The sequence below is a fragment of the Diuraphis noxia genome, unplaced genomic scaffold (assembly GCF_037042655.1).
Source record: "Diuraphis noxia isolate RWA-SAM2 unplaced genomic scaffold, SU_Dnox_SAM2 contig0005, whole genome shotgun sequence".
Taxonomy (NCBI): domain Eukaryota; kingdom Metazoa; phylum Arthropoda; class Insecta; order Hemiptera; family Aphididae; genus Diuraphis; species Diuraphis noxia.
In genome coordinates this window covers 25,195,943-25,223,195 of record NW_028301715.1, presented here as the reverse complement: position 1 = coordinate 25,223,195, position 27,253 = coordinate 25,195,943, and the positions used below count along the sequence as shown (strand labels likewise).

The following is a 27,253-nucleotide window of genomic DNA, read 5'->3' as shown; positions in this document are numbered from 1 at the left end:
TAATGATTGTTCTTTGATAAAAGAATCACTCTGTATATCAATAGATAGATAAATCAATTAAATATTCGTATTTATATATAAATATATCTTCAACAAATAAAAATAAATTTATTAATCTCACTTTTTGTCATACTTCAAATTTTACAAATATTAAGAATAACTGCTATTATAGTTATAAGAAATTTATTTTGATTAATAGCAACTAAGTACATAATAATGTTATTATTTGTTAAAATTAAAACCGTGCGAGTTCGCACTGATATATGTATAAAGTAATTAATACTTTCTCTATAAGAATATTTGACATTTTAACATAGTTAAAATAATGTACTTAAAATTAAATTAAAATGTTTATTATTATCAAAAAAAAAAAAAAAAAAAAAAACGTGAAAATGATTTTGAGTTAACACGTTCTTTTATGTTACAAGTGAGTTAGAGAGAGGAACAAATAACGTGTTGACAAATCAATTTGAACAGCTAATAATTTTTTATTATTATTATTCTATTTTATTATGTGCATTATTGAATTCGGTTGTCCGTGAATAAGGTATCATAACTTATACTCGAATAGAAAAAGTTATGGTTTTCATATTATTTTTACTATATAATTTTATTAATATTATTTTACGTGCCACGTGCGTATAAGTATAAAACTTATTGAGTAAGTACTTATTTTAATAAAATATGTCGATACATTGATTAAAATATAGGTACATTTGATGCTTATTTACATATTATTCATTTCATTTTGTCATTGGTAGTAAAAAACTGATTACATCAGTAATTGTTATGCTTTTGTAAGGGTATTTTTTTATTATATATTATATAAATTTTATTTTTAAGGGACAAAATTAAATTCTTATAGGTACAAAGGATTTTTACATTTGTTTTACCTTTTTAATATGAAAAATCTTTTGTCAAACGTTATTTGCTTAAGAGGACGTTAGATGTGTCGTATCAGTCTCTTACTAGTGCGTAAATGTTACGCAAAATGTTTAGCAAACTTTACGCTCAGCAGATCTCGTTTAGCTTCGTTAGTTTAAAAAATAGAGTAAATTGACATCTTATAGAAATCGAAGGTAACATTATTATCTAGAGAATCATATGAGCTTTTTATTATATTTTAATTTTTAAACGAGTTTTAAATATTTTAATATGTACAAACAATTTACAATTTAAAAAAAACTTATAACTCGCTTCAAAATCGAAATATAATAAAAAGCCTATGAGGTTATCTAAATAATAATTTTATAAGAGATCAATTCACTCTAGTTTTTAAACTAACATGCCTATGTTATGCACTTATAAGACAAAGACAATGCATACGGGTATAGCGTCCTCTTAATTTTTTTTATTCGATTAAGCCATAAGAAATACAAACGTTTACTATGTAATTCCCACTGTATTGGTTAAATAAAAATTATATTTTATAAATGTACCTTCATGAATTTCGAATATAGTTAAATATGCGATGTGCGAAGAAAACGAAATCATGCTGATACTTAAATCTAAAATTGATGTTGTTATACTGAGGACTCAGGACATGATCCCAAGAAATGAGTATTATACTCGTATGTTATATATATATGGACAGTCAAACTGCGGTGGTAGCTGTGGTGACTTTGACATAGAAATAGGATAGGTATCTTCTTAAGGGCTCCAAGTTAATGTAGCAAAAACGCTATCTGTGTGTTGGTTATCTAAAAAGATCAAACTACAGTAATTCATCCTATGACTCGTTTACTAAAAACATGGTCAAGACACTACAACGCCCCCAAGGTACTTCCAGTTTTCCAACAACCGTCACTACTATAGACAAATTCCAGTAAAAAATAACGAAACAAACATTGTCTGGTAGAAGATAAATAGGCAATAATCCGAACTGACTTCAGAGACCCGTAAAATTGCCTTGTCCGTTTCCGGTAGTCACTTCGGTCGAGAGGACATTGCGAGGATGATGGACAGATGAACGATGAATAGAATTATTTTTGGATCTTCTCAGCACGTGAAATATGCATAGACCTTATAAGGTCTATGGAAATATGTATAACTTGTCGAAACGAAAATTAACCATTATAGAGAGTTGTAGTATGATGGGAAACAGGGATGGAAAGACTTTATAACAAAATATTACAGACAAAAACTTTTTTGAAACTTCACTGTCCTTATTCACCCATATTACCATACCTATATAATATTAGAAAAGGGTTAATCATTATCATTACATCAGATATTTATATTTTATTTCTATAATGTACAACTGTATAAATTATAATTATATTATATATGTTTATATAGTAGACGGAGTCCCACCATTTACCATTTACATACCTAGGTACAACTATTTTTGATTACTTGAAAAAAAAATTATTCTTTGCTTACTGCTTATATGTACGACACGTGTACTGAAGTAGTCTCGTTTTATAACTTGCTCTGTGCATTGCTACCAGGCAACCACCGGTAAAATATATTAAGATTTTATTTCAATATACGTTAAATTATAGGTAATCGATATAACTTATCTTATATTTTACTAACATCAAAATCCTGTCTCATGTTACACCATTTATTATTAATCTGTGATACCTGCAGAGACGGAGGACAACGTTTTATAGTTACTCCTACGTAACATTTATGCTGACTTTTATGTTGTGTTTGTTAATATCAAAAGTATATTATATAATATTATCCTTATTGACGCTACAATAATATCATATGAAATTAATTTGTCAACAATTAGCGCGTGATTTCGAATTATCTTATTACTAACCGAAAAATTCATAACATATTTGTAATGATATAATAATTAATATATTATTATACTATTATACTTATTACTTTTAAAAAATAATTAGAAATAGAAGCTGACACACCATCTCCGCTCAAAATGACTCGTCTTCAAATTAAAATTTAACATATTCATTACGTTTAGTGTATTATTTACGTTTCAAGTCTAAATTACAGTAGCTGCATTATATACCATCGTGGTTTTCTTTTTTAATATCTTAGTAAGCGCAGAGCGTCCGTTGCTGTTGATTCATTTTCACACATCTGAACACTTTTTAGTGTTCATCAACAGTATAATACATTATAATTTTGAATTATGTCGTCACACCGTTAACCTCTTGACAGGTATTAAACGCTTTCAACCCATCTCTCATGTCCAAGCACACAGACGGACACATCCCGTGACTATCCTCTACCTTAATCCTCAAGGATAATAGGATAGTAAATGTTTACACTATTACATCAATATACCGTGTATGGATGTAAATAAGTTCATGAAATAAATAGCTTATGATATATTTTGAACGTTTTTTGATGCTTGTGATATTTTAAATTCGACGTTTCAGTCGTGTGTTTGAAAAAAAAGAAATTTTAATATTTGAAAGTCCTGTTGTGTATCTGTGTATATACCATTATTATTCTGCAGCTTCCGTTTGTATTTGGTTATACATATTTCTTATATTTCTTATATATTTTCAAAATATTATGTCCATAACTTTCTTTTTATATATGGTTTTACTTCAACATATTTTTATGTTTAATAGAGTCCTATTGGAATTATATTCTCGAAAAAAAATTGTTTCTTTAGGTAATGTTTACTTGTGTAAAATGCTAAGTTAATCATACACGATTAGAACTTAAATATACATTTGTTATTGGTATTTGTAACATGAACTATTTCTTTTCGAGGCGAGTGAAGAGTATTATTTTCTAGAACTTAACATAAATAATATTATAGCAAAAATTAATACCTTATCTGGCACATGCTACATTCTGTCAAATTTATATTATAACAGAATTATCTTTCTGTTTTTACGAAAATAAATTGAATTTATACGTTTTTATCTCATTTATAAAAATCCAATATTATTCTTATTGGCTCTATTCATTTTTATATCTTGGTGGTTTTCATTGAATCAATCTTGGCCATATGATAACCTATATCGTCGTTGGGTTTAAATATGTATATATATAAATAAGATACAGTGACTTGATATCATTTTATAAGCTTGAGTCTAATATGTACCTATAATAATTATTGCTTTAAGTAAATTATTTTGATCTTTTTTGTTGGTATTTTCTTAGTATTATAAACATAATATAATATATATTATATTCTAAAATATATACACTAATTTATATAATATAACATATAAGAATTTCATTGAACTGAAATGCGTGTAGGTACATTTGAATACCGGATAAGTGTACAAATTTAACTCTGATATAAATAATACCTAAAATACCATTTTATTTGAGTCTAATAAATTACGTACCTACCCTACGGAAAACTGGTACTTAACATATTCGTAGAGTTTAATTTTACACACTAATTTGAAATTTCTGAAAATACTTTTCTGAATAGATCTATATACCACATCTGTGACATACATGAGTTTGGTCGGGATAAATTTCTCTTGGGAAACTTATATTATGCAAGTCGCAAGTGTATTCCTGTTTAGTGGACTTTGGAAAAGCATGTTTGTATTTCTTTGTTTCGTCAAAATGCGGTTAAAAGAATTACATTAAGTCATTGAGATTATGTTATCAGAGTTAAACCCATTTGCAAGATACAAAATATTGTTTATGATTTTTATTTTTATTTTTCATTTTAAATATTATTTTAGACATTACAGCTAATTACAATGTTATTGAAACTTTGCAAGTTAAACAATCTATTCCTGACATAAAATTGATTTATAATCTTTCGTTTTGATTTCTGTACAAGTAGTTTTCATTTAGGTGCATCGATAATTAATATTATTGGTTATTCTTAAATAATAAAAGGTGAATAATCAACGGAAATATAAGCCACGCCAGTGTGATTTTTTGTTAAACTTGCAGTTGGAAACACTATACTAACCCTCTCCGACATCTATCGACGTCAACCTGTAGGTACCCTCTCAGGTCAGCCACAGTTATCCGACGACGACTTATAGGTACTTATTTTATTCTGGAACCTCCGTCTAGCTGTTGTCCAATTCAGCACGCATTACCTCTCCTCTCCCGTTACCAACGAATATGAAGTGTCATGCGAAAACATTATGGTTAGGTGTTCTCTTTATATATCTTTATATACCCATTTAACCAAAATTTTGGTATGACATATTCTCAAAGTCAATTTAACACCCAGTCTGAAACTGTCTCCAAGGTTCAGTTAATAACATTTTAGAAAGTTTCCGTTGTGTTTCTCATTGAATCATTAACACGTCATTAACAAATGTGACTTGGATAACACTTTATATCCCTGATATGTCACTTCGCAGTTTTAGGGAAATACATCATTGCACATCAATCGACATCATACTTTAGAGTGAACCAAGTGCATAATTTCTGGAGGAGACCACTGGTTATCGCTCGGTTCACAGTCACGTGGTTTGCATACATCAAATTCATGTTAAAAATACAGAATTTAGTAGCAGAACCTTTATCAGATATTCTGGGATTTATTTTCTCTAAAGTTCCTCTTCTATTTATTCCATGGTACCGAATTGAATTCTTGATGGGATTCAACAAAATAATTGTACACAGATTCCTTTTGTGCAACAGCCTGGTCGGTATATCTAATTTATAATCTTTGTAATTCGTTCAATAGTAGAATTGCTTCTTTGGAAATGTGAAACTCTGTTTTTGATCTTTATATAAGTCATAATTATATTTCAAAGAGTTTCTTCGCCATGTTTGTGTGAAATATTGTCTTATACAAGGATATGGTTGGTGCAATGAATCTTTTCTTTAGTAGTGTAAGTTTTAACCATTTCTATAAGCAAGCTTTCCTGAAACTGCTACCTCTCCTTAAATACTTGACTATTTTGTAACCACTGCCACACTACCGATATTTATCTACTGCCACAAATTCTGTCCATCGTTATATTCCAGTGATTTCCACTGTCACTTTCCATCTTCTTACTACCACCAAAAGGTACTAACTCTTCATTCCTCTCTAAATCCATTTTATCATCTTACTCCACATACTCCCAACTCCGCCTACATAATGTATAAATTTAATTTAATTTATAACATTAATTTAATTTAGTAAGCTTAGATATGATACTAAGTTATTATTCATGGACCTTATTGTTAAGACTTCAGTCTCCGTTATTTATTTGCAAATATTTAAACATAATTATTTATTATTTATCATTCTAGAATTATCTAAAATTTTAAACAATTTTGATCTCTATAGATTATATAGGTTAAAAACATATGAATGATGGTTAATATTTAAATAAAATTGTGTGGTATATTACTAGTGCAGTAGAAATTTATAATTTTTTATATTCATCAGCGTTACTCTTAAACGTAATGTAGTGGAGGGTAAACATGTCTTTAACCTTATCAGAAATAAAATTCACGTAGCTTCCGTGGATTAACAACTATAAGTTTTTAGAATTTTGTAATAACTTTGGTTAAACATAAATTAATATCATAATCTTATTGTATACCTGTGTAAATATGGGTTGTGTAGTTATGGTAGCTTCTGTTTCAGATCTCGTGTACCAATTCCACATAGCATGTGCAAGATTGGCTCCGATAGCATGCATATTTTAATTTATTTTAAACGATACTATTATTATTTGTCGTTTATTGTAATATTGATTGTTGTAGTACCATCGACGTCGTGGTTGAAAATCGCGTCGTATGAAACTAAATGAAACTCGACACAATTAGTGTGTATATATTTTATTTAACTTATATATTTCAATCTACGCATACGTCTTTGTTATACATCACAATATTATTGATGCATCGCCTATATTTAAGATTTGGAATGGGTTTAAAAACTTTAGAGTTTTCGTCCATTTAGACTTATAGTAACATACAGTAAGTTTCAGTAATACCTATATACCTACTAGTATCCGAAACTTGCAAAAATTAAGGGTTCTTATTTGTCTCCGCTAGGAATAAAAAAAAGTATGTTTAAATAAAAATCAATAAACCTACTATTTTTCTAAATTCCACAAGCTTTACGTATCCAAATTGAATACATTTTTTTACATATTTATTTTTTTCCACGTGTATTTATTTTTGAACTTACTTGTTATGAATATTATATTATTATTATATTTAGTACCTATCATTGCATATTTTTTTTTTATGAAAAAATTTAATCACCGGAGACAAGAATATTTTAAAAGCACCCATGTATTAACATTATTATTATTATGATAAATTTTAATATCTACTTATATACATATTATATGTTTTTCAATATCATCCCCATTTATATACTTTTCAAATAAAAACAAATTGGTAGTTCAACAAGATATAAAATATGTCTTGTATAATTTATTGTTGAATCAATTATTTAAAATGATTACCATTTTTTTAATTCTGAGTTAAACGATGGATGTATTAATTTTACAATGATGATTTCACAATGTGTTTTTATTTTATTTTTTGTATGTCTATGCATATGATATAAGTTTAGTAGAAAAAATATTCGATTTTCAAATTCGATTCTGGTTTTGGAGAACACAATTAAAAAACAAATCAAAATTGATAACTCCTTATATTTTCATTAACCGTCAGGTAAAACAAAAATAATATTCAAAAATGAATAAGAACAGTATATTATAATGTAATATGTATAACTCGTCTACATTATTATACGCTTATCTAGATTGTAAACACTTAAAAATAGTATAAATTTGAATTTCTATTCCTTAATTTCGTTGTATATTGTATTACGAATCTTACAGTTAAGTCACGACTATTGTAAATAGGTATAGGTATAATATGTATTTGACATTTAAATTGTACGGGCCTTGGGAGGGTACAAGCACATCAAACACGCCCATGACTCATTTCATCGATCCCAAAATTATAATTAATCAGTAACCAAACAAAAGGGGCTGATAGAAGTTCTCACAAAAGTGTACCTTGCCCTTTTCCACTAATACCCGTTTTCACTAAATGAGATATTTATCGATTCATCGTTTCAATCAAAACAATTTCTATACAATTAAAAGCTGTTTAATATATTATATGAAGTTTATTCGAAACTTATGAAATATTTTTTAAAAAAAAAACGTTACTTGAACATTTTAGTATAAATATATTACCTACATAAAATGTAATTAAAAATATTTTCATTTTTAAAAATAATAATCAAGAAATAATAAAAACTCATTCTGATACTGAAGTAGTGAGTCTACCAAATACGTTCTTACAAATTACCAGTTTGTTAAATGTATTATATAATCATAGGATTTGCTAAAAAAATAAATATTTTTAAAATGATTTTGAGCGTCATGCTACCTATACTTAAATTTTCAAATCGATTAACCGAGATAAGCCAATAACTATCAGACAAACTCTTACTAAACGAATTTTGTTTACTCAGATAAAAGCGTGCTTGATGAACGCAACAATATCATACAGCTTTATATTTATATGCATGTAATTTTTTCACATTGCAATTTTTTTGTAACATGTATATATTTTATAATTCCGTGATGGCCGATACAAAATACTATTGTCGAACAACTTTATTTTTTATTTTTATTAAACCAATTATGGAAAAGATGTATTATTCTGTCTTCAGATGAATTGAAAAAAAATTGATTGACTAAAACGTACAGTTATTTAAAAATTATGTATTATTTCTAATCAATCAGTATCAGCCACACGAACAACATTCAACCACAGCCATGAATGATAAATTATAAACTAAAATTTTAAGAAAAACAGTCGATTATCGGTGTACTGGCTGAAAAAATAATTGTGTAAGAAAATATGTCTATTGAGTATAATTGACTATTTAAACATCATTGAGTACCAATCTATACTCATAAAGTCATAATACTATTAATTTATGCGTAATATAGTTCACTTTTTGCTTAGTATTATTTTATTGTTGATACCAATACAAGTACAAATAACTAAAATGTATACATTAATTAACGAATATTGAATGTACAACACACATGGTAATAAATATTTATTTACGAATGTGGATATTAGAAATCGAAAACTTAAAAAAAAAAATACAATTATTTGATCGTGTTCAAAAATATCAGACATCACAAACCGTTGTATACAATATACATATAGTAAATAATTGTTAACGGACCTTATTCCATAATTGATTTATATGACATGTTTGTTTTGGTAAATAAATTAACTGAATAAATTATACACATACAGGTATCATATATTGATAACCATTTAAGAACACTCTACTAATCAGTGCTTCGTTGTATGAATCTTATCATAATATAGTAAATCGCTATTTTGCGTCTGCAGGTTTCTATCGCCATTATTTTCTATTGCATATTATGTAATACGTTGTCGTACCACAAAGTATGATAATATTATTTCAGCTTATGTATATAATCACCGTGACGTAGATGGCCAAGTCGAGGCACATGAAAGTTTCACCATTAGTTTTAATTACATTTTATGTGTTGCCCTGGAATGCACCGACAAGAGAATATTTAGAGATGTGTATACAGCCGGCATACGTGTTTATCATCTAAAAACAACGTTATTTAGGGAGCTGTTTATTTTCCCGAGATATAACTACCATACTGTCGGTAGACCGGATCCGCCCACATCCTATAACGAGCCACTGCGAAGCGCATGTGACAATAACCGCGATAGACATAGATTGTTTTCGTACCAAACGAATTGAATCATTCATTACCTATATATGTGTATAATTAACAAATATCATGAGCACGATATTATCTCAGTGGGAACGCCGCCGCCGCCGTCCCAGTGGCGTATGATATATTGATATACATTATGTGCGTGCAATAGATTATGACGTGTATGAATTATTTAAAATACTATCAAAATAATTATTGAAAACATTCCCCAGCTAAGAAACTAAAAAAGTATAAAAAATTTCCACCAGAGATTAAAAGGTGAAAAAAATGATGTTTAATAACCGTTAAAGAGTCTAGTAATACACACAGTAAGTTGTTTAACGAATGTTGTTTTTTTTTTTTTTTTTGAAGCCCCTATTGACATCATCAACAAAAAACATGTCTGCGTAAACAACTGCTTATAAAAAACGATTCACCTTTATAGAATCATACACAACATTATTTTATTTTTTCCAACCACATTTTGCATAATATTACGTTCCTAAATGTTTGAATAAATAAAATAATACTAGGTCAAACAATAATTGTTGAGCTGCGCTTACTATTAAATGATAGAATTTAATATAAATAATACTTACCTATAGGACATTTTAAATATCTAATCTATGTTTAAAAGTTTATAAATATTACTGAGAACTGAGAAGTTGATCGACTAGGGACTTGTATAATCTTTCTTTAAAGTTGTTATAGCTATATCCTTTTATTTAAAAATTATGCTGTAACTGACTTATTATATAGCTGTTATGACCTAAAGTGCTTTACCATGTTTTGTATGTATTTTCTTAAATCAAATTTTCCATATTATTTAAACCAGATAAAAAACAACTTAAAAACTATTTATTAAAAATGTATTCTGTTGTCGTATGAAATATAAACTAAATATCTAAATAAATTTTTTGTTTTTTCCTCATAGACGCTACAAGATGTTGGTATTATTATATTTACAATACAATATTTCTAATAAGTAAATGAAACATATTTGTATAGTGGATAAACATGTGTTAAAATAGTTATAAACGTAATATTCTTAAGTTTAAAATAATTATGTACATAATTCTAGTGTTTAATCTTAGAAAATTACTATTTCTTGGATTATAAAATTATGTAATTAAAGTTTAAGATATTTCCTGATCTAACATTTTATCGTTTAAAATATTTTCAAACAAGTAGCTGATAGTCAATATATTTTAAAAATCACAGAAAAGTAATTCACGAAATTGGTGATTTTTCGAGCTGTAGTCAATTTTGAATCTGTACTAACTATAATAATATAGAAAGCTAAATTTATAGTGATTGAATTACAGCATTGAATATCAAAACTCGTCATGTTCTTTTCTAATAAGATGAGATTGAGTAAAACAGTATTAGTATATTCTTTATTTTCAATAAACACCGGGAAAAACTTAAGTTTTAACACTATAGGTAAATAGAATAAAATATGTGTCTCACTTATAAATATAATTTTTTTTTAATCTTAATTAATTTTTCTATAATATTGAATATGGGTATAATATATTATATATATATTATTATAATAATATTATAATAATATAATATATATATATGGCTATAAACCAATATTTTGGATTTTGTCCATTCTGAGCAGTTTCATGAATCATGAATATGTATTTGGTATTATATTTTAAGTCATCACATTCCGAAGTAGTAAAAATTATATAATCTTCAACTCTGGTAGTAGTTTCTAATATCGAATCTATTTGGCACTTTGGGATCCAAAAGTAAAAAACTATAGTTTTTTAAATATAACCTTGAAAAATAGCTAATGTGAACCGACGCAAAACATTATAATTTCATCAAAATGGATTTTGTTTTATTTTGTTGTGATTTTATAATTTAAAAATTATTAAATGGTTTCAACTCCTTATTTCAGAAAATATTTATATTAACTTTTACTAGTCCCACAAGTTTCAAATATTCTAGTATTTTTTCGTATAACTAGGTACTATATATACTCATTATATGTTTGACATTTTCACTATTTTTTCCAATTTATATATGACGCAGTTTTTTTTATTGTGATTGAAAATTCTTGAAAGTCACATTTCCGTTTGAAGTTTAAATTTTCACGAAATTGGATATCTAAACGAAAAATAAGGGCTATAGTTATTTAGATGTCAATATTTCAAAAAAAAATAATAATAATAATTCGCTGCAAGGACTAAATACTTTTCACCATTACCTACGGTATTTTAAATAATTTAATTACCTATATTTATTCCGTCCAACGATACATCGGAATTGATTGTTAGTTAACAACAGGCATTAAAGTAGTTTTATGAAATAATATTTTAATAACTGTATGCAATATTATATAATTAATATATAAGAAATTTATGGTTGACATGAATTAGTTCATCCCCACGTAGTTATGGTGCCGTTTGCTATATTAGAAAAATAAATTACTTAAAGTAATATAAATATGTAATTAAATATTGTTAGAAATATGGCCGTCTGTCAGACCGCCTATGCTCAGAATCGTTTTTCGTATACAAAGAAATTTATCATCAGTGGCGTATCCATTGGTGGGGCTGATGATGCTGTAGCCCCACCCCCTGCAATTTCAGGAAATCTTAAAATATTACTATTTATAAAATAATATAAAATACATAGGCACTATATACGGCAATACAGCAATACGGTGTAAGTATTACCACAGAATAGATTTAATCTATAGGCCTCTGCTTTCACGAGAGCAACGAGGGTACTTTACTGTCATCGTGTAAACACAGCTTAATAATGTAACACTCGTTTTTGTAACACCTTACCTTTTTATTTATGAAAGGTTTGGCACAATGATAAATTATCATTGAATTCAAATTCAACATATTATTATTTTATTGCTGCGACTGACTTTATAAAAAGGCGACACTCAACTTAGCTACAACAAAATGATTTTCCCAGTTTTTTTAATTAACACGGTGTTATTGTAAATAGCAGAAAATCTACTCGATTTTTAAATTTTCAAGGTTATTTTTTTATCATACTAATAATCATAGATATTATTATGATTATAGGTCTACTGTGTTATTCAATATTTTAATATTTATCAAATATAATTAGTAACCGATGGTTTATATTTTTTAATTTCAGATTCTGTACGTTATCATGCTGCTATCAAATTAGTGAACATATCGGCTATTGTAAATGAAAATCTCAATGAATTTTTACAACTTAAAATTTTAAAATATGTAAGTAATACACTATACAAATAATATCTATTATATGAGTAGTACTTTATTATTCATTTTTTTACATTAAAATATTAAATTGATAATTTGGCATTTGGTCGGTATAATGTACGAAAACGATAATAGAATAATTTATTGTGTTTCTACAAAAGTGAGATTATACTGGAATTTAATGCAATCTAAATATAGCTCATAATATCATAGATTGATTTGATTGTACTTATTTATAAAAATTATTCAATTTGGTTCAACTATAATAATTCAGCTTTATAAATATTATGTTTTGTGACCACATTGCATGCTCCATGCTGCAGCGAAAACTAAAATGCACTGGGGTTTCTATTTACGATTCGTCTTCACAGTTCAAACATCACATGGTACATTATGTAGGTACAATAAACAATGATGTAGAGACAAAAAAAAAATAAGAGCAAAAAGGACGATGGATCTTAAGGATTCTATAAAACAAAAGGGAAGTTCATTAAGCATTTGAATTTGGATCTGTTTTAAAGCTGTGAACCAAAATGTAATTAAATCGGAAAAAGCGAAAGGGACGCCTTGAAGCGAAAGCCGCTCCTTAATTACCAACGCTAGTTATTCGGAAAGCGTACCGTCGTTTTTGTTTCCTTCGACAATGTTATATTTACTGAAATTGGGTATACAATAAAACGTATTTATTTCAAGTTTAAATAGAACAATAATATTTAAAATATATCATTATCAGGTTGGTCAATTGTTGTATAAAATCATTATTAAATTTATTATTTCGATTCATTTAATAATTGACATACTCATAATTATACATTAATGATTTCAACAACCTATAGTTAATTTCAAATACAATTTAAACATTATCCTACATTTATAAATCTGGATTAGTTTTATTGAATTAAAAGTTGTAGATATAACAGTATTCTTAGTGGAGAAAACATAATGTTATTACCACGTCATTATTAGTAATGATTTTATTTCGGAAAAAGAGTGTCACAATGTACCTACTTAGTAATTATTAGGGCGAATTAATAAAAATGAATATTTTATATTTATACAATAACTATTCATTGAAATGATTGATAAAATTAAGTACACATAACTATTATTGTTGTATATTAATATAAAATTCAAGCAATCTTTTCTAAAGTCTAAAAACTGTCACATTACACTTATTTAATTAATAATTAGTATAGCATAATTTAGTTTACGCAAACTGTTCTATTAATCCACTCAAATTAATTTGAGATTTGTAGTAATGTATTTTTAACATTTATGTCAATTTTAATTAAGATTTTGTGATTTTTCTTCCACTAAAATGTTTATTTTATGTTTAACAACGAATAAAGGATATTTTATTATTATTATTGACTACTAAGAATAATATGATAGATATCTTTTTTATGTGGTCCGATTGAGCCAATGACTTTACTTCAACAATCCTTAGGCAGTCGTGTAAATAATAATAACAATAAAAAAAATGATTGAATGTTCGTATCAGATTTGTTTAGTCAGCGCACTGAATGTAAAATTGATCTCGTCAGAAAATGTTTCTAGAAATTACAATCAAGAAGAAACTTAGGCACTATTGAAAAAGATCACATGAATTATATTATTTTATGCATCTATATTATATGCCACATAATATTATGACCAAAAACATTATAGATATAGGTATACATTGGTCATGGTTTTGTGATTTAGTGATCGACAGTTTATCAAACGAAGATCCCATAATATTTATGACAATCGTTTAAATATTTTCGTAACAATAATTGATAGTTTATAATATGCGTCCTTAATAGATAATATTTTTTGAAAAATATGTTATTTATTATGCTCTTTATCAATCAAGTTTCGCACATTTTAATCCTATATCAATTTTTATACGTACATTTTTCTTGCTACCACCTTTTAATGTAAATTAAAAACTTTTTTTGCTTAAAATTAGTGCTCCATTAGTGTGAATTTGTGAAATACTGGTTTAATTGAACAATCAAAAAGAATTAAGAGGGGCTGTGGAAATTATTGCTGACCCCCCCTCATAGAAAAAAATTTAATTTTTTAATTTTTCTTTTTCCAGTCTTTAACTCCATTACTGTAAATTTATGAGACTATTTTCGAAATTTTAGTGACAATAGTTTTACTCGGGAATTAAGTAATTATGATTAATATATAAAAAAAAAAATTCGTTCAAAATTTTTATTACATCGTAATTGAGAACAAACATGAATCTAAATAATTATCCGATTCGATAAATAACAAGAGTTCACTAGGTATATCTAGTCACACATGGTTAATAAATCATTAAAAGCCATCAAGAGATATACTAATTAAATCGAATAGTTTTAGTTAATACCTATTCAAAAAATTGAAACTGAAAATATAAAAACAAACCTATGTTTTTGTAGAACATCAATTAAGTATTCTTTAGTAATTATCAATTGATTAATACCATGCTTCATGAATGAATATTATTGTAGGTGTTGTGAAATTGTAATGTTAAATATTTCACTAATTTAATCCATGAACTGTATTTGGGACACTTTCGACTGCTGTGTGCCGCTGTTTTGGAATCTTTTTTTTTTTTTTTTATTAAATTAAAGTGTTTCTGACATACAAGGTCGCATCTAACTTATTGATATAATAAAGAATTTTTAACATCATTAAGTTGTTAAGCGTAAATTAATTACGATATATACAGTAAATTACAGTAAATTACAAAGATGAATAAATAAATAATAAAATATGACATCATAATATTAGTTAATCTAAGTGTATTTTTTTTTTTTTTTTTTTGTAAATCTTATTGGTGTTGAGAAAGGGCATCATGAGAACGTCCGCGCTTGAGACGCCGGAGGGTAGGCTTATCGCTGAGTTTGAAATATTTTGCACTTTTGACGTTGTTTAGTTGGCTAAAAAAATTTATTGAGAGATACTGTATGTAGGATTTAACCATCGGGAGTCTGAAGTCTGTATTTTGGAATCTAAATTACCAGTTAAAAAAAAAAACAATTACATTGGAATTTATCAGCAATAGTTAGTTTTACCTTGTTAAATATTATTTCTTATCCAAAAACCATTAAATATTTATGGATGTTTTGTAGGTTTTAAATTTCTAAACATATTCATTATTTGTTTCTAAATATTTTGATTTATAATAAAAATATTATAATTTATAATTTATTAATGCTAAATTCCACCTGTTATTTTACAAAACTTAACTGACTGTAATATATTTATGATCTAGTAACTAGTAAGTATTCGCTTAAATATTATATTATATGATTTTACTCAATCATCAAAAGTTATATGATTTGTGCTTATTAAAAACCATTTAGTTTCATTTTCTTGATAACACAACAAATTAATATTTAAACCAATTATACTTCCAAAGTTCCAATAGAATGAAACAAATTAATTTGAAAACAACAAATATTATTAAATACTTGTTATTGTAATTAATTAAATAACTCTTTGCCTTCAATACAACCTTTTCTTATTATAAGAGTTCGACAAATCAATTGTTTATTAATTCGCATGTATTTTATATGTTATTTGATATTAAATAGTTCTTTTTAAATGAAAAATACTCTTCCGCCTACCTATTGTATTAAATAACGGGGAAGGTACTATCTTTTCTTTATTTCATATAGACAATTAAGAATTTTTTGTGTATAATGTTATGATTGAAATTAGTAACTTTATCTTGTTATTTAGTAAGATAATTTACTATACTTATAAATTTAAGGTTTAATATTTTATGTGAAGAAAACTCCAATTAAAACTAATTGATTTCAAATGATGAAACGATGTATGTATGTATGTATGTATGTATTGATGGATTCATACAATAATGCTCAAAAGTAATCCACGTGTGTGCACAATAAATCTTCTATATTAAACCCTATCTATTATTAACTGTACACCTTAAAGGAAACCATGTTTTCTAACCATTCATCTTCATGGCGATGGCGTAAGCTTAAAATTCGTTTCATTTTATCAGGAACAAAACGAATATGATGTTATGAAAAACTTGGGCAATTAATATGTTGTTTTTACTTCTCTTTTACATTATTTTATATATAATCGAAATAAAATATTATTATTATTATATGTAAGTGTCAGGCACAATGATTAAAAATGAAATTATCATACGTTAATATAACTTATGATGTAAGTATGTACACTATTCACTGTTTAGTAACAAGTTTATCAGTACCTATAGTAATATACATATAAACTGAATATTATTATACCTGACAAAATTTTTTAGGTAGGTATAATATTTAAATGCGTGAAAACTCCTTATTTTGTTTATTTTTGATGACATAGAAAAATAAGTATAATAAAACTAATAAATTAAAAAGTATAGAGTAGAGTATTTGACTAAATAATTTAAAATGTCCAACAATTTGTAATAAAATGTGGTAACGCTTCTGTTGAGTTTAGGATTTTACGAAATTAAAAGTTATGTCCAGAGTTTTGTTCTTTGGCATAGTTTTGCAAAAGTAAGTTGAGGGGAATAATTGAGAATTCCTAGGAAAACAATTATTAATGACGTAATCATACAACATACAAAAAATATTATAATAAACTTTCAATGAGTGGAATATTAATATTCAATGTACGGAAGATCAATTCAAAAACCTTATATTATATTATCAACAAATTAAGAATTAAAAATCTGCAAGGTTGTAAGATACTTTTTAGTTTGGTTAAAGCGTTGAATCTATTTATTTTATCGCCTCGGCTAATTCGTCATCTTCATAATCCCAATCTAATGGTCGATTAGTATATTCTGAGTATTTAAATTATATCAAGGAAATCCAAAAAACAAAACTGTTCAGTACTCTGATAGCACTTCATGTACCTACACACAAGTACACAACATTAATTTATATAAAATGCATCTTATATATTATTTTGTTTATACATTTAAAGATATTTTCATTTTCCATCGATCTCAGTTAAAGTAATAACGGCCCAAACACCAAAATATTTATTGAAAATCTCTGGGTTGTAGTGTTGTACTGAGTCAATCGTTATTTATTTCCTATCTTGAATTTTAACCTTCTGAACGGTTAAATTACATATTCTTCAAGTATTGATTTTTCGGCAAAAAGCTTATGGTTCGTTATCTATTTCAGTTAAGACCAATTCGAAACTGCCTTATATGGTTTTATGTACCAAAATTTTTCTTAGTTCTGATATAATAATATGAAAAGTAAAAGCACCGATGTAGCATTTATTATAATATCGTATACGTTGTTTATAAACGTATTTAAAAATACTTGTGTTACATATCTAATATTTGATTGGAATTGTTAAATGATACATAGTATGAAAAAATTTGACTGATTATTGTACGTTATTATTTAATCTCATTAATGAATAAATTTATAAATTTATGATTTTAAATTTTCTTAACTTAAACATTTATTATTAGGTATATTATAAAAGCTTATAAATAAAACTCATGCTATGTAAAATTTAATTTAATCTTAAAAGTAAACAGTTATTGTTTATTCACTAAGGTTTATTTTACCATTTTTAACTCTACTAGTTTAATAATATTATACTTAGTCAAGCTTACACGACATGAAGAGACCATGATCGCCAGAGTACGCATCGGACATACTAGAATCACCCACTCCTATCTTATGCGTAGAGAGCTCAAACCCAGGTGTGAAACATGCAACTGCGAACTCACCGTTAATCATATATTCCTAGAATGCCCCACTTACCATAACGCCAGATCAAAAGCAAACATAAACACCTCTTCACTCAAAGACGCACTCGGACCAGGACAAGAAAAAAACATAGTAAACTACATCAAGATGGCCGACCTCACAACCAACATATAAGACAAGAACCAAAGACAGCACATCACAACTATCAAATCTTCATTAGATTTATAAATTAAACATGTAAACCATTGTAGGCTAAAAACCTTTGTATTTGAAGCCTTTAATTAATAAGAAAACATAAAAATAAATAAATATTATACTTACCTACCTCCAAAATTTAACTGTATTAGTACACATTTATTTTTAATTAGTAAACACTTAATTAGCATTGTATTTTTGAGTTGTAATATTATGTACAATATACCTACACATTTTTATAGATATACCAATTATTAAATAATAAGCTCTAAACACACAAATTCCTTTTTAACTTCAGCCATAAATTAATAATTCAAAATCAAAACAAATATTTGGAATAATTAAATTGTGTTAAGAAACATTTATTTTATTGGTGTTTGCTAGATATCTCATTAAATTGTATTGACCCTAAAATAAATTACGACTAGAATTCATTATCATTTAAAAATACTGATTTAATATTATGTTTGTGAGTTATTTGATATTAATACAATAATACATCATGTTTTCAACTAACCATGTACAATTGATCATGTCGATGCTCTGCAGTTATATATGAATAATATTGTTACACAAATGAAATTACTTTATTGAAACATCGCTCTATAGTGGTTTCGATATCAGAAAAAAAATATAATTTAAAGAATATTATTGACAAAAAATGAATTTAAAAAGGAGGGTTAAAATTGAATTATGGCTGACAAATAAAATGGTTTCTTTCAAGAGAGGGGGGGGATTTTCAATACCTGTCTGTTTCGTTGAATTATTGCACGTGTGCGAAAACCTCTTGGGTAGCCATCGTGCATTTCTATCCAATTAGCTTTCGACATCGACAAACCAGCATTTCGAATCCATATCTCGTATTAAGTCTCCAGGGGTATTGGTGTGCATAGAATAGGTTGAATGATCTAAAAAGTAAAAACCAAAGAAAGAGAATTAATCCACAAAACCGTTTAGAATGCATACTATTTATTTATTATAATATTTGCTTAAACTGTGTTATATAATATTTCAAATCACTTTCAATTTTATTGTTTGACATTGAAATGGTAAAAACTTATAACACCAACTATTTGTATTTGTCAATATTATAATATAAGTGAGTATTTTTAAATTATTTTTGTTTGGAATAAATTGTGTTATAAACTTATAAACTCGAAGATCAATCTTTAATAATTTTAGTCTTCATTCAGTTTTATTGTCTGTCAAATTGTTGCTATTTTTATGTTTTCTGATTGTTATCATTATTTACTTCTGCTACATCGTAGTTACAAGTTTATCAGCTGTTGTTTTGCGATACAAATATTTCTTTACTAATAAATATAAGAATCTAATTGTAGTGACGCCATACAATGCTTTGTGCCTTTCTCATTTCTATTGTCCCAAATGTTCGTCATATGAAATATATATTGGTATATTGGTATCGTTGAATTTACAGCGTGCTTATATTTACCACATGTTAAGTGATTAAATGGATCATTATAATTTGTATTTATTATTACTGTAATAATTGTCATTGTAATTGATATTCTGAATAATGATCTTATGACAAAAGTGTATGATGCTTAAATTATTGCAATTATATTAATTCCAAGAAAACTGCACTTTTAGGTATGGTAGTTGATTATTAAATGGTCGTTATTAATGTTGACAAATCTATTTTTAATAATGCTCCTTCATTTCCACTATTTAGCAGGGATGGCGCGAGGGGGAGGGGGCAATCGGGGCAGTTGCCCCGGGCCCCGAAATTTTAAAACTATGATTAAAGCCCTGCAGTTCTTATATTATATTCTATACTGTTCAGAGATTAGTTAGTTTGGATAATATGTAATGTGACTGTTATTTAGTTTAGTTTACCCGGGGCCCTGAAAATCCTAGTGCCATCCCTGCTATTTAGTCAATGCTGAAAACAGTCTACCCATTGTTGATGATGAACTATCTATCCCTCATACTTAAGATTCATAACAAGTCGAACCTCCATAATATTGTTAAATCCTTGCCTTGCCTTCCAGAACCTGTAACTATTTATTGGTTACTATTGTGTATTGTATCGATATTAATTCTGAATCGAAATAATTTGGTATAACAATCAGTGTCGCAACCAGAGGGATAGTTTCCGTGTCCAGAGCCTCCCATCCCTTGTCACGTATAATAGTATTGTTAGTAAACACATAAACTTATTGTGTATACAAATTAAGATGGTGTATTTGTTGTAGACTTCAGTCAACATTTTGCAAATTCTACCATATCCGCTGTACCAATCCTCAAGTGTCTAACCTCGAGCACACTTAGGTCCAAATAGTTTTCAAATAGATATTTCAGATGATCAGTGAAAATACCCTCCATATGCCTCTTTTTACATTCGTTTGTCTGCTGAGATGATACCTGACTATTGAACTGCCTGATTTGTTATACAAAAAACCTGTAGTTTCCAAAATCCAGCAAGATTTTCTTCGTATACTTTTATATCTTATACAATATTGATCTTTTATAATATCGTCTGGTGTTTTAAATGTGAACTATAATATTACTAATTTTAATTTAAATGTTAATACTATTCCTACCGGCAACCCTGATCTTTTTCAATAATTCATTATCAAATACCTTGGACCAAACATGAACTGCTTACACAAATAATGATACTGTATGACGTATGTTGAATTTGTACTATATAGTTTTACTGAATGACTCGCCACAAATATTATTTTTATCATTGAGCACGTCTTTATTGCCATTGAATTGCTTTCCAGGGAGTTTTTTGTTTTTTGTTAAAGATTACTCGCATAGTCACATTATTAGTTCAAATCACAATCACTATTTTTATTTTTTCAATTAAAAACAATTATGAGTGAATACACAACATGGTTAAACTAAAATGATATATGAGAGGTTATTTTCCAAAACGTATTAATTCCATTTTTACGAAATCATTATTACATTGATTCTAATGGTAAAAATAGCGACCAATCCAATGGTAATATGGTAGTCAAAAAAATATGTTAGAAAATATTCATATTATTCATATAGATCTATTTCCATACATTATTTTTGTCAAAACGAGCTGTGCAATCAGTTTCTAAACGGAATATTCCTGTTTTAATAGTGTACGATGGGTTTTTAAATTTCTTCATGCAGAAGGCGCTTATAGGTTAAATTTAGATGTAATTAGTATGGATTTAAAATATATAGCATTTATTCAAAATCATTTCAAATAAGCAAATAATATAATCAAAGATTTTAATAAAAGTTTTATTTTATTAATTCGCTAAATATTCTTAGCAATCAAGTGGTGGAACAAATTTTGTTTCTATTTTTGAGGATGTTTTTTCGTAGGTATCTAAAATTTGTTTTTATATGCCTATTTGATAAACATCGTTAACTATTGAAGTTTAAATTTGCATCATGTGATTTTTTAGTGCAGTACATTTTGGAAAAGAAGATAAATTAATTATCATAACCGAAGTCTGAATTCTTCATTCACTCAAAGATGTATTTTTATTTTGAATTGTAATTTTCTTACAAAATGCAATTGAAAACAAAAACTTTAAAATAAATTATAAATGCACGCATCCCTTGATTCAAAAACCAGATTTTATAATTTAAATGACAACATTTAAGAATATTTATTTTTTTATTAAAAGTATCGGTACCACCAAAGAGTTGCCAAAAAACTGTAATTATGGTCGATTCTACAATTAAACATCCAGTCTTTGTACCATAAAATTACAGTCATGCGGTTTTCTTTCTCTAAAATGTTCATACTTTTAATGAAGTTATCACACAAAAAAAAATCGAATTTTATTACTGTGAATGTAACAAATGAATCTTTTATATCTAAAGAAAAAATAACAGCATTATATAATGCTTTATGATGTGATGAACATTATATAATTCTATATTTTCAAATTATTGTTTTATTCTTAAGAATACATAATAAATTGTTTGAAGTACCACATGCATTAAATTTTATGAAATATAATTTAGTATAAAAAATTTAAGTTCATGAGTAGGTATTCTTAATATGCATATAGATACCTATGGTATAAAAACTTGATCTCAAATTAATTAACGAATTTATTTTACTTGCAGTCATAGAAGTATACTTTAATTACAATCCAAAAGTTATTAAAACTTACCATGAAAGAAAACTAACCAATTTTGTATCACTAATACTTTTTACTGTGGTATTTAAATACAATCGGTATTATTCATCACAATAAATACATATTATAAATTAATAACTACTTATAAAATATGTAGGTATTGAGTATAATATTGAATCAAGAGCATGCAACTGTTTTATTAAATATAAAAAATTTTATGATTGCTATATTTTCTGAGAAATACTTTTAATATTCATGCACCCACACACACATTCACACATTCATACAAACACATAAGTATCTTATAAGTAAGTAAATAGACCAATTGTACAACGTTATGTTATTTAGCATGATGTTTATTTTCGGATTTCGCTGCTTATTTATATTTTTAAGTATATGCTTTCATTATATAATAATGCAAATGTGAATAGGTTTATGTTATGATATTACCTCGGAGTAACGTATTATATAATATAGTTAGTATAATATGAATATAACATTTGAAATACGAGCACATTACAAAATGAAATAATTAAAAGGTACCAGAAACATTTTCCTGCAAACAACCCTAACCTTTTTTCTCCTGGTTCGTCCACAGTTTTAATCGTTTCGCTACCATCATTTCCATGCCTACGTACGATACAGTCATGCAGAGTATACAGTGTGTTTCCTTTTAAAGGTAACACTAAATAATTCTGTCCAGTGATATTGGATTGAGATGGGTTTTTTTTTTAATAGCTAGGGACTATTGAAATACACATTTTTTTCAAATTTTCAAATTTTTAACCTTTTTATTGTGCGCATGCGAAATACAACTTGCATATTTTTTAAATGGCAATACCTAATTTTAACAACTGATTTAGATAGACCAAATTTTTTTAAGTCCATTTGATCCTCTTTACCATAGCTCTAAAATCGAAATTGACTAAACTATAACGAATTAAAGTTTCGATTAAATTATTGAATTTCTCAACAATCATTCTAAAATTTCAGGAATTATCATGAAATTTCAAGTATTTTTTTTTTTATATCCATAGGATTGCAGACATCATTAAATCATTTGAATTTAATTTTGAGGAATTCACTAAGAAAAAATTAAACAAACTGATATGATTTATTTCTCATAACTCCCATTATAAAAGTTTCAATTTAGAGTATGGTTTCTATAATTTATTTTTATTTTTCGTGATACAGGTGGGTAATTACTTGTAATCACAAAGATTATTTTATTTGTGTAGCCTTTACTAAAATTAACTAAATTTTCTTTATCGTGTGCTAAGAATAATATAGTATTATATTATCTTATTATATATCTTAAAGTCTTTATAAATCTGACAATAATAACTTATTATAACTGATAAGTTATAGCATTTGTTTAAACGAGGTTATTGTAAGTCGTTACAAGTATTAAACTCGTTTGTAACGCACGTATTTCATTGAAATTTAAAGCTTTTAGTTTATGGTGAATTATGGTCAGTGTAATTCATGAAATGCTGTTAGACCTTATGCAGAACGATATCCTGAATGATATCACGCTCCTCACAATTATTTTGTCCGAATTGAATCGTCTTTGAGAAATAGTGGAGAGCTTTCGATCATGCATGGAGAATGATGGGCTACATTTCGACCAATTTATTAGATAGTTATTAGAAATTTTTTACCCTAATAAAAAATTGTTAAAATTATAAAAATTGTATTAATTTCTTTAATCTTTTCTAAGTAAATTAACTAACATTTACGTCTAATTGAGGTTGTTGAATTCCTCAAAATTAAATTCAAATGATTTATAGATGTCTGCAAACCTTACGGATATATATAAAAGAAAAAACTTGAAATTGCATGATAATTCCTGAAATTCTAGCATGATTGTTGAGAAATTCAGTAATTTTAATCGAAACTTTAACTGTTATAGTTTAGTCAATTTTGAATTTAGAGCTGAGTTAAAGAGGATCAAATTGGTTTAAAAAAATTTGGTCTATCTAAATCTGTTGTTAAAAGTAGGTATTACGATTTAAAAAATATGCAAGTTGTATTTCGAATGGTCATGCGCACAATAAAAAAGTTAAAAATTTGAAAATTTGAAAAAATGTGTATTTCAATAGTCCCTAACTATTAAAAAAAAAACCATCTCAATCAAATATCACTGGACAGAATTATTTGGTGTTGCCTTTAAAAGGAAACACACTGTATAGTATAGATACATAAAATAAATATTAGTATAAAAAAATTTCTAAAATAAAGGTCGCTCGATTCGTAGTGGGTTTCAAGTGTACCTCGGCACTGAGTATAATATACAATCACTATAATGGATAATATTAAATTCGAATTCAACGATGAACTGTTATATTATGCGAAAAAATAACTCTGAACAAAAGGAACGGAGAAACAGGTAGATAAGCATTATTTTATTGCATTTAATATAATAAAATATATAATTATTAATTAGAATGTTTTTCTTAAATCGTTTGGTTAAACCATTAACTATTCATGATAATATGTAATACCATAATCAATGACTAACAAACTATAACTTTTGTCAAAAATACATCACACAGCACATTAATTATTAACAATAGCTAACTTGTATTTGTCAATAGTTACATGTCGTATAATGGTGCACTCTTGCATGTATAGCTTAAAACTAGTGTAAATATTTTGAAAATTTTTAATGATATTTGGAATGACTATAAATTTCCAAGGCGGGGCAAGTTAATGATTTTTTTTAACTCAGTTAAGTTAAGTGAAATATTTTTTGATCAATTAAATTAAAAGTTAAGTTAATATATTTTTTAATACATCAATTAAGTTTAAAGTTAAGTTAACAAATGTTGTTAACTTAACTTCAATTAATAGGTTAAGTTAATAAAAAAAAATGCATTGAAAAGATTTTAAAATAAGTGAAAATCACAAATGTATAATGTATAATACACCACTATTTATAGGTAGGTAGGTATTTTTGTAATAAAATGGTCACAATTCATGGTAATCAACAATCATATGCAAATCATAAAATAAGATATTAATAAATATTAAGTAATAATAATAATAATAATAATAATAATAATTAATGAGTACCGAACTAGCCTGGTATTATTAACGTGACTTCGTGAGCTCGTAGCTATTGATATATCTTATAATATAATAATATGATAATACGGGCGACTAAATGTCACATTGTTACAATGTTATCTCTATATTATAAATTATTATTCATTATTTTATAAGTGTAGGAGCCCAACAGTGTAGGCCATTCGAAGGACCACTAGGTGACAGGGCTTATTCTAACGGGCAGTAGGGCCCAAATTGGGCAGTAGGAAAAATCAAACGGGCAGTTGACTTTATGAATATGGGCACCTTAAAAAAATATAATTTTTCTTATAGAATAATTGAATTTCTACTGAATATTTGAAATACCTATGTGTAATTTATAAACTTAACCTAGTACCTAATAAGTAATAATTATGTAGTTTACAATCTTTGCTACTTCGATGATTGATTAATCTTTGAAATAGAAATACGAATTACGATTAGGTACTATCTATGTTATCGACTAAGCTTATCGCGACCATATAGACCATTGTACACACATTAAAGCGCACGGATACGAAATTCGAAAACGGAATAACCACCAATTATTTTATCTTTGGTTTTTAGTAAATTCTATATTATGATATAGAACGAAAAAGATATTATATGTACCTAATTTCATTATTATATCTATAACTTTCGTCATAACGTTCCAGTCTTCCATGAGTGTATATGGTGTGTAGCTATTTCCTATATAATCAAATTTGCAGAGGGGTACATCGTGATAGGTACGTGTGAATAATTATTTTATTATTTTTCATAATTTTTATTATTATTTATTAATAAATTATACTTTAGTAGCTTTAAGACCGTATATTTTATATTCGATTTTTAAGCCTTTATTCTTATCTTTTAATTTTAAAAATAATTCTTATTATATTCTATACAAATAATATTATAATCATTCAATTTCAAAAAAACACTTACACGATTTAACTGTGCACACACCGATGCAACATCGATTAATATTAATTATCAAAGATAATATTAATACTTGTCTTGCGTCGTTATCAGATGTTCACGTTTTCGGTGAAAATTACGACTCACGTTAATTTACTTTTCACACAAAAGAATTGCCTAATGCCTACATAATTGTTGTGTGGGTATATTATATTACATAAATTAATTTTTTTTAGGTTAATATCATATAAATATGACATCAAATTCTTTAACGAATTGGTTAATTAAACCTATCATAAAATCTACCACTACCACTTCGAATTCTGAATTAGTAGATTATCTTGCAACTTATACTTCATTCAATACAGTATTAATAATTATTTCTAGAGTTCTAGTGGCCAAACCACACAGTGCAGACGTAGAACGTCTCATAAGTACGAGTAATATTTTAAAAT

At 26.8% G+C, this 27,253-nt stretch overlaps 1 protein-coding gene and 1 long non-coding RNA gene across 10 annotated transcripts in view; one reads left to right on the top strand and one right to left on the bottom strand.

Annotated features, from left to right (window-relative positions):
* Positions 1-27,253, top strand: part of LOC107166568 (uncharacterized) — a 238,667-nt gene that overhangs the window by 122,723 nt on the left and 88,691 nt on the right. For both annotated transcript variants that reach the window (XM_089229101.1, XM_089229100.1), the window contains exon 7: positions 12,732-12,829. In XM_089229101.1, coding sequence (XP_089085227.1) covers positions 12,732-12,829 — 98 coding nt within the window. The remainder of the gene's footprint in view (positions 1-12,731; positions 12,830-27,253) is intronic.
* The window catches only part of LOC149055125 (uncharacterized), a 68,012-nt gene continuing 55,860 nt past the window's right edge, over positions 15,102-27,253 (bottom strand). For 3 of the 8 annotated variants that reach the window (XR_016192019.1, XR_016192017.1, XR_016192018.1), the window contains exons 2-3: positions 19,455-19,616; positions 15,107-15,807 (exon numbers count right to left, since the gene is read on the bottom strand). This is a non-coding gene — a long non-coding RNA (uncharacterized LOC149055125). Of the gene's footprint in view, positions 15,808-19,317; positions 19,617-27,253 lie in introns of those variants that run through there. The other 5 variants (XR_016192012.1, XR_016192015.1, XR_016192016.1 and 2 more) reach the window with 5 other exon arrangements.